The sequence below is a fragment of the Cataglyphis hispanica genome, chromosome 10 (assembly GCF_021464435.1).
Source record: "Cataglyphis hispanica isolate Lineage 1 chromosome 10, ULB_Chis1_1.0, whole genome shotgun sequence".
In the NCBI taxonomy this organism is placed as follows: domain Eukaryota; kingdom Metazoa; phylum Arthropoda; class Insecta; order Hymenoptera; family Formicidae; genus Cataglyphis; species Cataglyphis hispanica.
The window spans coordinates 2187576-2203672 of NC_065963.1; the positions used below are offsets into that span (position 1 = coordinate 2187576).

At 27.6% G+C, this 16097-nt stretch overlaps 1 protein-coding gene across 2 annotated transcripts in view; it reads left to right on the forward strand.

Annotated features, from left to right (window-relative positions):
• LOC126852228 (serine-rich adhesin for platelets-like) overlaps positions 1 to 16097 on the forward strand; it is a 77605-nt gene that overhangs the window by 15061 nt on the left and 46447 nt on the right. For both annotated transcript variants that reach the window (XM_050596787.1, XM_050596788.1), the window contains exon 2: positions 13782 to 13842. In XM_050596787.1, the coding sequence (XP_050452744.1) occupies positions 13809 to 13842 (34 nt within the window). In that variant the 5' untranslated portion in view covers positions 13782 to 13808. The remainder of the gene's footprint in view (positions 1 to 13781; positions 13843 to 16097) is intronic.

The window sequence follows — 16097 nt, forward strand, 5'->3', positions numbered from 1 at the left end:
TTATACATTTTTTGTTTCTTATTAAGATAAAGAAATTTTTTTTTGTAAATATTTTTTACACGTTGTGTTGCATGTATTTCTGCTATTATCTCATCTATCTGGGCCTTGGTACTAAAGGTAAATCACTGTCATGAACTTACGTAGCGGGACAGATGTCCCGTTTGTGACTTAGAGGTTGAAAGATGCGGATATGTATATTTTATATACGTAAATGCATTAAGACCAATCGCACAATGACATTGCTATTTTTTAATATCTCTCTAGTCCTTTCCAAGCAACGGTGAAAATTGCGAGATAGTGTCAAAGGAAATTAGATTTCTCACATATGAAACATTTGCACTGACATTATATGTATATTTCATGACACACTTCTCTTCATCAAAATAATTCATTTTTGTCAGGATATCATTTACTTTAGTCGGACTAATAAGCTCCTTTTTATTAAATCTCTTTTTTTTATGAATATATACGCGAATAAATTCAATAAAATCGGATAGGACTCCAACTTTAGATTAATATATTAATATATTAATCAATATATAAATTAATATATTTTAATCGTTTTTTTTATTAAAAATTTATTAAGAGATCTCCTTTTTTTACGAAAATAGTCTCATATAATAATAAAGCCTTTTCGATTAAATTGATATAATGGCGATCATTTTGCGTTGTAGATGTAATTCGCGCAACAGTTCGCATTAAAAGTGTTGGAGCTTGGAATAACGAGAAAAATGACATCACACGTTACTTTCGAAGGTGTAACTAATTAGAGATTTTTTTTTAATTAATAGATTAATAGATAATTTTTTTTAATTAATAGAAAAAAACAAATCTGTTTTTTATTATTTTTAAATATAATATTATTTTTTCTTATATTTTTTGATAATATAATAAAGAAAAATTCTTATATTTTTAATTTATCTTTTTCTGAAAGTAATGGATTAATAAGATTCCTGCGGCTAATTACATAATGATTTGAATAATTTTTAGGTAGATGCATAAGAAAATTTTCTTTTTATGCATCCAACTAAACATTATTTGAATTATATTGTGTTTAATGTCACTTTAATCACAAGAATCTTTAATTTATTAAAATTGTTCTTAAGAAAGTAAAATAAAAAAATATAAAAGATTAGTTTTTATAAAATATTTACATTTGTGAATGGGTAGAAGAAGCCGATTATAAGACATTTCTTTACTGATAGTAAAGATTAAAAATACATATAAAAATAAAAAAATTAAGAAAAGAGGCTTATTGTTTTTTTTTAAGAAAAGAAACCGTACTTTATGGAGAAAAAAAATTAGTTTTTTTTTTTCTATTTGTATTCATTTCTAACGCTAATTTGAAATCCTCCGTGAGTCGAGAGGCTATTTACAGTGACGTAATTAAGGACGGCGATTGACCTGGACAACTTTTTCTTTCGTACACTCATCCGAAGCTGGAATCATCATCATTCGCGATCTCGCTCATTGAGCCGCGCTGCTTGATTTATGGATCCACGGATAGATCATGATTCTCACCGCGCTGCCGCGAGATCTTCTCGGGAGATACAAACGTCGACGCACACGTTGTATCCGTTAAACGGCGGTCGTTAACGCAGTTAAAGTCAGGCGTACGCGGAAAGGAAAGAGATAATTTTTATCTGAGTTTGGCGATGTTAATCCCGTTTTGTTTTATCGATCCCAGGCGCGATTTATCGCGCCCGAAATATTGCGCAACCGCTCATTATCTTACTACACTGACGAGCCGATCGTATACGGGAAGGGGGATCAGATAATTGGGGCCCTTACGTAAGGACTGTAGGAAAGTTCGGTATTAATTCTTCGCGGTTTCGACCGCCGCGCCGGTCTCGTAAGAGGATATCGCAGAAAAAAAAAACAAGCCGCAGTTTTTTTCAAAAAAATTTTTTTTTTTTAGATATTTAATATTTTTATATTTCGATTACTGCAAATTAATTTCTCATTATTTTTAACTTTCTAGATGATAGATTTGAATTAACTATTATTATTTTAAATATAGCTTGCATTCCAATTGGCTATTTCAGGAATGTAAGCATCTTATAAATTAAGTGGGATAAAAATCAATTCTTTTATTTTTTATTTTATCTTTTTGAAAATAATTTTAATGGATTAATGAGATTTTGTTGCTAAAATAATATCAAACACGACATAATTCGGAAAATTTTCTATTAGATGTATAATAAAACTTTTTGTTCCGAATTATGTCGAGTGTGATGTAATTTACAAAAATGTCATTAAAATTAATTTTGAAAAAATAAATTAAAAATATAGGAACTTGTTTTTTTTTAATTATGTATAAACAAGTAAAATAATATTATATTTAAAAATAATGAAAAAAATTTATTTTTTTTAATGAAAAAGAACTTTTTTTCAATGAAAAAGAACACTTTTTTCAATTGTTTTTTTATTTAAAAAAGATTTTTTTTACATTTCTAACCAGAATTATCATACCATTTCTTTTTCATTTGTTTATTCATTTATTTTTTTTTATTTGATTATTTACAAGATGTATGTGTATACCAGATGGCTTTTGAATACATCCCATTAGAATTCTCACATCCGATTCTTTCAGGGAATTAAATCGAGCACCTAAATCTCCACTGTTATCTTAGTAGGAAATTCCTGACGGATTCGGAAAAGAAGTAAAACACAGTCCGGATCACATCGTGTATCGGACACGATCGACACGCGAATCTCCGGTCAAATTTCCGGCTAATCCGAAATGCGGAAATTGAAACGTAACTGGAAATCGATGCCGAAACGGGTAATTGCTTAAGTAATCACCAGAAGATCATCAGAAGACAATGAAATCTGTTTTTTTTTTTTTTTTAGTTTACCGGAGCAACTTTCGATTTAAATGCTTAGATCCATAGATTAAGAAGATATAAAGATTAAAAGTTAAGGTAAAATGTTCAATATATAAATATGAGATAATCTAATTTTGCAAAAACACTCCGGATTATACAATTTTTTTAATGTTTAATTTACATTGCTTTTAAAAAATAAAATATTTAATAATTAATATATTTATAGAAATAAAATATTTTAATAAATATATTTAAATAAATATATTTTGTTGATTTTTATTTCTTTACTTAAATAAATATACACTTTATTTCCAAAAATGTTTTATAATATAAAATAAATTATTTGCGTGTAATAAGAAGAAGAATTATAATTTTTAAATTAAATTATTAAAAATTAATATAAAAATATTTAATATAAAGAAATATTTTATTTGAAGATGAAATATTTGCAAATATTTAGATAAGTAATTTTTCTAAATGAAAAAAATAAAAGTTTGTTTAGATTTAGTATTTTTTTTTCAGTACACCGAAGGAACTCCATCCCTATTTTTATCGCGATATGTGGAGTTGGAAGAAGTAAGCGAGATGCTACAAAAGGGAATAAACGATTGAATCGGTTTAGAAAGTTCAGGATGCGCTCACGAAGCGTCTTTCTCTCTCTCTTTCTCTCTTGTTCGGACTTGCGATGAATGCGCAATCCAACTCTGTCTTAATCCGAGCTGTCACGGCCAGCGAATAATCCTCCGATAAAATTACAGCGCGTGAAAGACTACATTGTTTCATGGCATTTGTTTATGTAATCGGAGAATTATTGTCATTATTATTTAGGGTTTGATTTGCATTGGCGATATTGTCCCGACTCTAGCGCGGGCTGAGTTGCAATCAAAGTCGGATAATGAGGACGCTTTGAACTCTCTATCATAATCTGATGATGTGGAAGTAACATGATTGAAGGATCGTTTCGATCTACGACAATTGTCTCGTCAATTAGTGGATTACGAGAATCTTTTTATCGGAAGATTTATGAAGCTTACAAATTATATATTATATGTGCTATGCATTCTGTAGTATATTTTATATAAGATTATCTATTATTATAAAATTGATATTTTATTTATCTCTAATAACATCTCTGTCATCTTTCTATATATTTTGTTAGAGAGATATTCAACTCTCTTTACATTTAATTAATATCAACGTTGTATCTTAGCTATTTATATCTTAGCTTAGTAATCTTATTTTTTGAACTTTCTTTTATTTATGCGCTTTATTTGTTTCTTTATAAATATAAAAATTAGTACAATAATTAATACAAATAATTATTAATATATATCTCTCTGATGAAGCATTATTATATTTTTGTAATTTGCATTATATTCTCAGAAATTATTATTTTTTTTTATTTAAAATTATTTATTAAAATGCTTCCAAAGAAATTAATTATTTTAATCAAGCAGTAAATATATTTGAATTTGTAAAATATATAAAATAAAAGCAATATATGTTTCTATTTGCAAATAAATTCTTTTGTTTTTATTATACTAAATTACTTTCTTTAAAAAAATATTTCTAATTTTTGGCTGCTTGTTTCAAAGACAAAGATTTTTTTTTATTTTAATAAGTATCTTTTTATCATCAAATAAATATTTCTTTATATTAAAACTTTAAATAATTAATTTTCCATATTATAATTTTTACAAATAATTTATTTAATAATTTATTTAATATAACTATGTTTTTGATCCAGTATATATTTATTTAAGTAAGAAAATAAAAATTTACAAAATATATTTATTTGATTAAAAAAAATTTTACTATTTAAAATTTTAAAATTTAAAACTATCCGATAGTTATCTGAGATCTAAAAAAAAGAAGTATCATTTGGCATGTATCATCAGCCCGACATTTCCTTGAGGCCAACCAACTCTTCGTCGCGCCGAGAAATCAGGGAGGAATAATTTATTCCGATCGTGACATTCTGCAGGTAAAACAAGCGCGGTTTCGTTTTCGTCCCAACGCGATTTAAGAGAATGTAAAGTGTCTTAAAAGCAATACTATTGCGACGACGTAAATGGCGAATGCAATTCGCTCATTTCAACGTGAGGAACAAGCGCGCGCGTACACTCGATAGAAGATAATTGCACTACCGTAAATCGAATCGCGTTAATCTCTTCGCCTTTTCTTTTACCCTTCATATTGCATGTTCGTTCTCTTAAGAAGCCTGATGGGATTCTTGTTGAATATATAAATTCATCTGAAATTCTCATTACACATCAGTATTTTTTTTCCTTTTCGTACAGGGTGTCCCATTTTAAAAGTTCTACTCTCATAACTTTTCAGGATCAACGTTTGAAGAAAAACGACTCGGATAAAAGTTGTAGAAAACAAAGGGGGCTATCTAATAGTGATCTTGGATTTGACATTAAAGATCATTTTCAAGATTATTTAAAGGTCAACTTCCGTTTTTTAAATGGAAATCCCCATTTTTTATTGCATATTGTTGTAGCTTATCTCGAGAGCTTTTCAAAACACTATAACAAAATATTTTTTCATTAAGAATTTTTTGAGTTATTTTGCATCTTAATCTGACATATTTTAGTATAAAATATAAAATATCTCGAAAATTATTTAGTGTTCGATAATTGTATCGTAATACTTTTATGCACAGAATAATAAGATGAATCAAATGGTGTAAAGAAAAAATAAATAATTGTTATAAAAAAATATATTGCAAATAATTGCATACTTTTTTTTAAAAACGATTATTTTCTGTACACCATTTGATTCATCTTATTAGTCTGTACATAAAACTATTATATACGATACAATTATCGAACACTAAATAATTTTTGAGATATTTTATATTTTATATTAAAATATGTCAAATTAAGATACAAAATAACTCAAAAATTTCTTAATAAAAAAATATTTAATTTAGTGTTTTGAAAAGCTCTCGAGATAAGCTACAAGAGTATGCAATAAAAAATTGGGTTTTCCATTTAAAAAACGAAAGTTGACCTTCAAATGACCTTGAAAATGACCTTTAATGTCAAATCCAAGGTCACTATTAGATAGCCCCCTTTGTTCCCTATAACTTTTATCCGAGTCGTTTTCCTTCAAACGTTGATCCTGAAAAGTTATGAGGGTGGAACTTTTAAAATGGGACACCCTGTATAACGGGAGAATATTTTACCGAGCACTTGAGTTTCGGTGGAAAGGCGGAGTCCGCGATTTTAATGTATGCAGAACGCGACATCGCGACGATTTCGAATTCGCTTTCTTCTGCGTAAAATTAGAGCCAACAGATCGAGGACTGCTAATTAGAAACGAGAGAACGGTCAGCTTCCTAGCTTCTTGACGTTTAACTAACGGCAAAGTTAGCAGTTGTCATTTACTTTTCTCATGCGGTGAATTATCTCATTTTTTTCTTTTAGATTGTCATCTGAAAATTTTATTATATATTTGATAAATAAAAAATTGCATTTAAGATTTTATGACCGTACGCAAGTAGTGATGTAAGATTGAAAAACCTTTTCCTTTCGGACGCTGAAAAAGAAGGCAATTTTATTTTAGTTATTTATTTTTTTTAAGGAAACTACGCTAGGCATCTGTTCGAAATTTTGCCCATTTGTTCTACATATATATCTTGAGCAGTATATAAAATAAAAGTCATTTCAAAAAATCAATTAATTTAAAAAATATTGAACAGAAAAGAAAGCGCCTCAAAAAAAAAAGAAAAAGAAAAAGAAAAAACATATTCTTTTCATCAAAAAATTCGATTTTTTCATAACAAAAACAAGAGAATAATTTTGAGAATTCTGAAATATATGCCCTAGATAGACGTATATTATGAATTGGCGGGCAGTCAATCCGATGTAATCCTGATCATGTATCGGCCGCGAAATCCGGCGTGGCCGAAAGTGCGGCCGATCGTCTCCTCTCGATATACATATATGCATATATAGCGCGATACGGAATCGGGGAAAGTCTTGTTTGCCGTGGAAACGAGAGCCATGTGCCGAGGGCCAATGTGCCAGTTTTACGTAAGGTGAAAATATATCGTCTCTCTTAGGAGTGCGCGGCCGCGAGAGGAAAGTGCACCGAAACGAGCAGAAAACGCCTCTTACGAATCACGCGCACGTAAACAGCACGCGCATCGCATGTAATGACACACTGTGTACTATCTATTTCATCACATTTATATATGATAATTTGTTCTTGCTCCGAAAAAAAAAATTTATTACTAAATCAAAAAAAAATTTTTTTTTATTTAAAAAATATATTTATTTAGATACTTGCAAAAGAATTAGTTATTTCAATCAAGCAGTAAATATATTTGAATTAATAAAATATAAAATAAAAACAAAGTATGCTTTTATTTGCAAATAAAAATTTGAAAATATCACCATTCGATTCAATCAAACGTTTGATACAAAAGTTTTTTTTTCACATACAATTCGAATCTGTAATAAAAAGTACTACATTCTTCTCAAAAAATTCAACTTTCGATCCGGAAGGCGTATTTCCGATTGGAATCAAAAGTTGAAAATATCACCATTTGATAGAGCATACCCGATTTACTTAAAAAATGTTCGCGATTTTTGATAAAAGCCATTTATTTTCATTTTAAAAGGGATACATACGCATACACGTACGCACAAAATAAGAAATTTTTTATTATATTATGGGATTTAATCCAACATTTTTTATATGGCAAAAATAATCGAACAATTATATTATCATGATATATTTATGTAGAATTGTAAGTTTTAGCAGTTTATTTTTTAAAAATATCTATATTGAATATAATTATTAAGTATAATATTATACAGCAAATTCCCAAAAAGTGAAAAATCATGTATCCACAGTTTTCGAAATTTATCATGATGTGATCGTCTTGATTATTTCTGCTTGTTTTAATTATTGATTGGCTATTATCTTGACTTTAGATTGTAGTAATTGCGTGTGAGAGAGTAACATATCTTGTATAATTTTTTTTATAATTATACATATCTTGTATAATTTTTTTATATTTATAATTAAAATATATATTTTAAATAAAATATTAATTTTAAAATAATTTTAAATAAAATATATATTTTTATTTTTAATTGACATATAATAAGCGTTTTTAAAATAAGGTTTAAAATAAGGTTTTATGACAACAGAAAAATGAGAATATTTCAATATACAATAATAAACTATCTATTAATATATTTGTGTCCGCGGCATTCAATTATTAATAAATATAACGTAATATATTGATACAAAAAATATATTTGCTATAAATTGTATATTTTACTTTATAATTGTATATTGTAAATGTAAACGTTTATTTATTATTTCTTATTACATATTATTATATATTAGTATTTCTCTTTCTCTCTCTCTTTCTCTCTCTCTTTCTCTCTCTCTTTCTCTCTCTCTCTTTGTTTCTCTCGGGATGTACATTAATATAACAATCGCGAGAATGCGCCGTGTTATAACGGCATCATAAATGTACACGTCGATCGAAAATATCAATAAAATGTATTATCAAGCAGATTTACGTCCATACGTCCAGATTTTTTGTCCATCATAATTATATGTATATGCATATTTCTGCAATGCAGATAATGCGTAATAAATAAAATAAATTTTCATTTTTTAATTATTTAAATAAAAATACGTGTTAAATTTTTAACTTTCTCTCGTATTATTTATTATTTTTTATCTTTTTTGCATTCTAAAAATAAACTTTTTTTTTAAATTATAAATAAGTACATTTAATTAACTTTGATTTTTTTTTACCGAAATAAATATATAGTTCATTTCTAAAAATGTTTTGTTATATTAAATAAATTATTATTTGCACATAATAGAAATTTTTAAATTAAAATATTTAAAATTTTAATATAAAAAAATTTTTATTTAAAGATAAAAAAACTTATTTATTAAAATTAAAGTAAAGAAAACCTCTAGTTTTTAAGCAGCCAAAAATGTTTTTTTTTTTTTTTTAAGAAATAACGGTATAATAAAGATAAAAAAATAATTTTTTTTTTATTTTGACCGGAAATACGTCATCCGGATCAAAAGTTTAATTTTTTGAGGAAAATATAAAACTTTTTCTTACAGACTCGAATTGTACGTGAAAAAAGAAACTTTTGTATCAAACATTTGATACAATCGGATATGCTCTATCAAATGATGATATTTTCAACTTTTGATTTCGACAGGAAATACGTCATCCGGATCGAAAGTTGAATTTTTTGAGGAAAATATAATACTTTTTCATACAGACTCGAATTGTACGTGAAAAAAGAAACTTTTGTATCAAACATTTGATACAATCGGATATGCTCTATCGGTGATATTTTCAACTTTTGATCTCGACCGGAAATACGCCATCAAACTTTCGCCAGGAGCTCTATTAATCACATTACAGAGGAGAGAAAGAAAGAATAACTATGTAAACAGAAGTAAAAAAATAAATTAATATAATTTTGCTAAAAGTTATATCTACATGAAAAATTCAAGTAAGTAAAATAATTGTTTTACAAATTAAAGAGAGAGAGAGTGAGAGAGAGGAGCGCTCTGTTAACCGATCGGGTTGTAAGAGCAAGCGCGCTTAGAGCTGATGAGCATCGCTATTTATTTAATGATTACATATGAATAGAGCGATAGGATTCAGACGGCAAATGAATATCTTTCAAGTCTCTCGGCCCTGACAAACTGTAATAGATACGCCTTCGCGAAGGAAAGCTCGGCGGATAAATCTCGATTCGAGAATGATTGAATCGCAACCGATCATTCATTACTGCCACATAAAACGTATCGAAGAAGTGGTCCCGCATCGATCGCGGGACCACGTTATCGGCCCCATTTATCGTGTGACGGCCGCGCCACGATCCGTTATGATAAATAGACATCTGATAAACATCACGCTACTTTTACATTGCAACAAAGCGCATAGCGTAAAAGCACGCCGCAGCTGCACGCTAGTGCAACTCGACCTTGAAGTTATTCGAGTTTTCTGCATCGGGAAATGTCCCAAAAGTATTTATTTATTAAGTTGAACTTGCTTTTGCAGTACACTTTTTTATTTTTTTCCTTCATTATTGGTTTCTCTCGTTTATAATAATTTTGTATATATATATATTTTTTTTTAATTGTAATTTTAATTGTTACAGCACCAATCATGTAATTTATTTAGTATATCAGAGAAATTTCATCTTTTTCTAATAAATAAATAAATAAAGTTAATACTTTTGGAAAGTATATATATATATGTGAAATAATACATGCGTATTATCTATCGAAAAAGTGAGAAACGAGTATAAAAAATTTATAAAAATAGAATCCTAATATTATTAAAATCTCTCTTCTTTTTCTTTCTTAATATTTAATTTAAAAATCTAAAAAATTACTTTAAGCATTAAAATATTAGAATCTGTCATCAAAATCCGCTAAAATGATTTATGTAGATGATTAAAATAATATTTTTTGTAAGAGTTTATTACCATCTATATGTAAAAAACATTTTTTGAAAGGTTTAGATTTTTAAAAAAATTTTTATATGTTGAGAAACATTCAAAAAAATAACTAAGAGAATTAACATAATTTCTACCGGCGCGTATACAAGGTATTCCAGGATAAGTCGATAAAATTTCAGGATTTTATGGGAAATTGAATTTGGAACAAAAAAGTTTCGACCGGAAACGCTTTGTTAAAAAGTTATAATTAATAACTTCGAAAAATCACGTTTCTTTATGATTTTTAAAAATAATTTCAAAATCCTTCATTCGTTTGAAAAAAGTGACAAAATAAATCTGATAGGTAATTAAATAACAAACTAAATTACACTAATTTTATTTAATTCCGATAAAGAAAATAAGCTGAAAAAAAAGCAAAAACTTGAAAAAAACCACCTTTCAATGATATTTGTGTAAACATTCGTAGTTTGAAACATTACAAATGCAAGCATAAAAACATCTTATTAAATTTTGATCATAATTAATTACTTGCTGAGAGCTTATTAGCTATAACTTCTTAACAAAGCGTTTCCGGATCAATATTTCTCGGAACTTTTTTGTTCCAAGTTCAATTTCTTATAAGATCCTGAATTTTCATTGATTTGATTTGGAATATCCTACGTACAAATCCATATAGAATAAAAGATTCATAAATAAGAAATTAATGAAGACTTATGAAAGTGAAAGAAAAAAAAAAAAAACATACATATTGATAGAAATGGAAACAAAAAGGCATTATTACAATCGAATTGTCTATTAACAATCAGTTCTCATTCAATATATCTTATTTGTGAGATAAACTTTATAAAATAATTTAAAAAAAGTAATAATTTATAATCTAATAATGAGCAATCTGAAAATCAGAATGCGTATAATTTTATTTATCTTGTATACTTTGTTAATTATACATAAAAAAAATATATATATATAAAACGATTATATCAAAAAAATAGTTACAAATTAAAATTAATATTTTTTTTTACTATAATAATCATAAATCGCGTTAAAAAAAAAATTAAACATGTCACTTTATTAATATCTTTTCTGGAATTGACATGTCCACGTTCAAACGATCTTAATGAAAATATCTAGAAAAACGCTCGTCTAGGAGAGTGACGGATGAACAAAGAGAAAGTTATGTTGCACAATGAGAAACGAATATCCTAATTGCCTCTTAAAAATTTCCACAGAACGAAAAGTTATCAACTCTCGTGGATGATCATTTACTAAGATACTCACCGATCCGCGAAAGATCCGGATAATAATTCTCTCCCACTTTCTCGAGTAGGTGAAACACGCGTTTTTCCTCCACTGTGTGCTGTAATTATCGCTGTAATAATTCGGCTCGCCCATCCGGGCCCGGCTTCTTCCCCGGCGGATAACCGCTGTTATAATCATCGCTTGACCTGAATTATGTTCTCTGCCGATTGTTCCGATGGACTTTCGAACGTTCTTCCGTTATGCACGCGCGAATCTCACTCTTCATTTAGAGCACGTACGAAATTGATATATGCATGCGGCGCTACAACTGCCTGGAAACGACGAAATAGAACGGTACAAATAGAAATGCAATACGTGGATAGACAATTTTTTTTTTTTTCAAGATATCGCATTTTCCGGCTTTTTTTAACTGCTAAATAAATAAGAAAATATGAAGGTAAAGAATATATGTACATTAAAAAAACACGTACTAAAACCCAATTTTTTTTTATGTAAAAATAATATTTGATCAAATACTTGCAAGAGATAAATTATTAGTTACTTTATCAGCATATATATATATATATATATATATATATATATATTGCAAGTAAAAAAAAAGGAATTAATTTTTTTATCTTTATTGTACTAAATTATTTTCTTCTTAAAAAATTTTTTTAATTTTTGGTTGCTTGTTTTAAAAATATAATTTTATTTTAATAAATAATTTTTATCTTTAAATACATATTTTATTATATTAAAATTTTTAATAATGTACTTTAAAAATAATAATATAAATATTTGAAAGTTCCAAATGATTAACAAAAAGAATTAGGCTCTGTGTTTTGGAACAATGGAGAGACACAGCCTATGAACGACGTATACACAACATTTGACTTCTGTTTTATTTAATTTATTTATTTAATTTATTGACCGTTTTATTTAATTTATTCTTTCAACATAATTGGCATGCCTAAGTTTTATTACCGTTTATTATTTATATTCTTTAAAGCGTTTCCGTGCGTTTGTAGACTATTATTTTATTCTAATTGTTTTATATAGATTGTGTCGGTTTATTATTTGTTTTTTTATTTGTTTGCGCTGAGGATGGTCTAAAGAAAGGACCGAAATGTTCGCGAATTTTTTAAGATCGAATAAACATATTTTGCATCTGAATACAGTGCTGGTTCCCTCGCCTAATTCTTTTTATTTAAAAATATTAATTTTTATTACATACAACTAATAATTTATTCAACAACAAAACATTTTTTTGAAAACAAAATATTATTTACTTAAGTAAAAAAAATTCACAAATAAATAAATATATTTATTTGATTAAAAAAAAATTTATTTTTAATGTGTACACACACATTTTATACATATATAAAATTTTATTTTACTTTTAATAAATTAATTAGTCTGTTGTAATAAAATAAATGTTTTTGAAACAAAGATTTTTGAATTACCGTCTGAATCCCATAAAATTATGATATCCACAAGACACTAGTCGCGAATGGTTTTTTAATTGCGTTTCCAACTATATCTCTAAGGACTTTCTCTCGCCGCAAAAAATTGCCCAACTTCCATTTAATTAATAGACGGGATAATTAACTAGTACTCGGGGGCATTTGATCGATCGCGATAATATGTACATAAGCGGCACCGAAATATATCGGGCTGAGCGGCGCTTCATCCTCTTCTCTTCTCTCGTGTGCCGATGCTTTCAGACAAATATTGACACACCAATGTGGTGGTGTTGTAACACACACATCTTTTGAAGCTACTGTTCGTCCGCAAGAGCACACAAAGAGCGCGATGGGGGACGAGTTTATTTGCCTCGGTTATTCTTTATACGCCTCCGAGCGATTTAGTTGCAATTAGCGTAGCTCGTTATTACGTTATTATCCGTTGAGAAATTGTTAGAATGATGTTAGCAAATTTTCTTGTCGTTGACGTTTTTGTTTCCGTTATATGCTCAACGTACCGAGTATTTTCTCTTTTCATTTGTGCGAAAGAGCTTAGTTATTCATTACACATATATTAAAGATACATATATACCAAAATTATTATCGCAATATTTTATATATTATCAATATTTTACATGTTTAAATATATTCAATGTAATTTATAGAGGTAATTAAATTACATAATTAATTTTGTATAACGGGCTTATAAATTGAGTTCTTTTCCAAAAATTATTTTCAAAAAATTTATTATATCTATGTATCTATCTTTCTTTTAGGCTGAAGGAATCAATCATATCATAGCCATGAACCTCGCGCTGCATGGATTCTTGCTGCAGGGTAAGTTTTCAAAATCTCTGTGAATTAAATTAATAAACAACACTAGAAGATGATGTTGTAATAATAAATAAAACTTTATTTATTATATAACTTTTGTTATATACAGGGTGTCCTAGACCACCCGTACACTCCTTTTCTTTCAAAACCTAAGCATTTTAGAGAAGAACGTTTTCAATAAAAATTGTATGGTTTTGAAGGGAACATAAGATGGTGTCATTGGTTTTACCTTGGATGGCATCGTTAAGGTCAAGTCAAGGACACTTTTAATTTCTTAAAGGGAAACCCCCATTTTTTATTGCATATTCTTGTAGCTTATCTCAAGAGCTTTTCAAAACTATGGTGTACAAAAAATAATTGTTTTTAAAAAAAAGTGTAATTATTTGCAATATATTTTTTTATAACAATTATTTATTTTTTCTTTACACTATTTGATTCATCTTATTATTCTGTACATAAAAGTATTACGATACAATTATCGAATACTAAATAATTTTCGAGATATTTTATATTTTATACTAAAATATGTCAGATTAAGATACAAAATAACTCAAAAAATTCTTAATAAAAAAATACTTTATTATAGTGTTTTGAAAAGCTCTCGAGATAAGCTACAAGAATATGTAATAAAAAATGGGGATTTCTATTTAAGAAATTAAAGATGTCCTTGACTTGACCTTAACGATGCCATCCAAGGTCAAACCCAATGACACCATCTTATGTTCCCCTCAAAACCATACAATTTTTGTTCAAAACGTTCTTCTCTAAAATGCTTAGTTTTTGAAAGAAAAGGAGTGTACTGGTGGTCTAGGACACCCTGTATATGAGTCTGAGAGAGAGAGAGAGATAGATGTAGAGTTTAAAGTGTTAAAAACATAAAATATTTCTTCAAACCTTACGTAAAATATGAGATGAGATTTATTTATATACAGGGTGAATCATAAGTATGTTTTAAAACTTTGTGAGCTGGATAAAAAGAATGAACAAATGTTCCTATGAATATTAGACTGATGAAATACTTCGTTATCAAAATAATAAACACAAATAGATTTCATAATAATCGAGTTTCATTGTCAGATCAGATTCTTTCTTTCCACGATGTTGTGTCTCTAATATTTTAATTATGGAATAGTATTTATTTACCAACACACGCTACTATAATTCGCTAAAAGAAAGGGAAAGGGCATTTTAATGTAGGGACATTTTAATGTACTCTGTACTTAAGTGCAGTAAGAGTATGGAAAGAGTACAACGTACCTACAATCAAATCAGTATGCTTGAGGCAGTTCAACTGAGCAATATTAGTATTGATTCATTAATTTATTGTAACAGTGTACATTTTCAGCATCTCTTATAAACAAAAAAAAAATACTCATTTATAATTCAAAATTTTTAATTATTTGATAACACTATTTGAGTAAATATCTATAAAAGGTGACTTCTCACTGATTTTTTTTCATTTTGATATATATTGAAAAGAGTAAATTTCTAGTAACTTAAAAGTAACTTTTAACAACTATATGGGAATCGTATATAGTTTTTAGAAGATATCATTTCGAAGCATTTCCAGTATTGAGGACATATGTATAATGCCAAAACTTTACAAGAATGAACCAAATGACCTTGACCTTGATCTTGACATATGTTGTCGAGATCACTATCTTGAATATCCTCCAAAAGAGTTTAAGTGTCGCTTGTGAATTACTAAAGAGTTATTAACAAAAGAATGATTTGTGTCTATTAGTTTGATAACGAAACATTTTCGACCTGATGTTAAGGAACATTTATTCATACTTTTTATTCAGGAACAGGCTCGTAAAGCTTTAAAACATATTTATGACTCACCTTGTATACACTGTTGAAAAGTTTAGCTTAAAAACATATATCCCATATCTCAAACAGTCAATTAACACATATTTTTTGTATTATTTTAAATAGTATGTTAAATGGCGAGATTAATATTATGTTAATATTTCAATATAAAATAAATGCAAATTTTGTAATTTGAAATAAATTTTATATAAAATAAATGTATTTTTAATAAACAAAATTATTTCAAAAAAATGTGACAATATAGAATCACTCTTATTTCTATTATAGAATAAAATCAGCATCTTTGTAGATTTTAACAGAAAAAATTCCGTCACTAATAATACGGAACATATGTTTCGTGTAAAATTAAAAATGTGTACACGTTGTGTTATTTTCTTCATTTTTTTTTACTGTTTTAATAATTTAACCTTTGAGTTCAATTAACA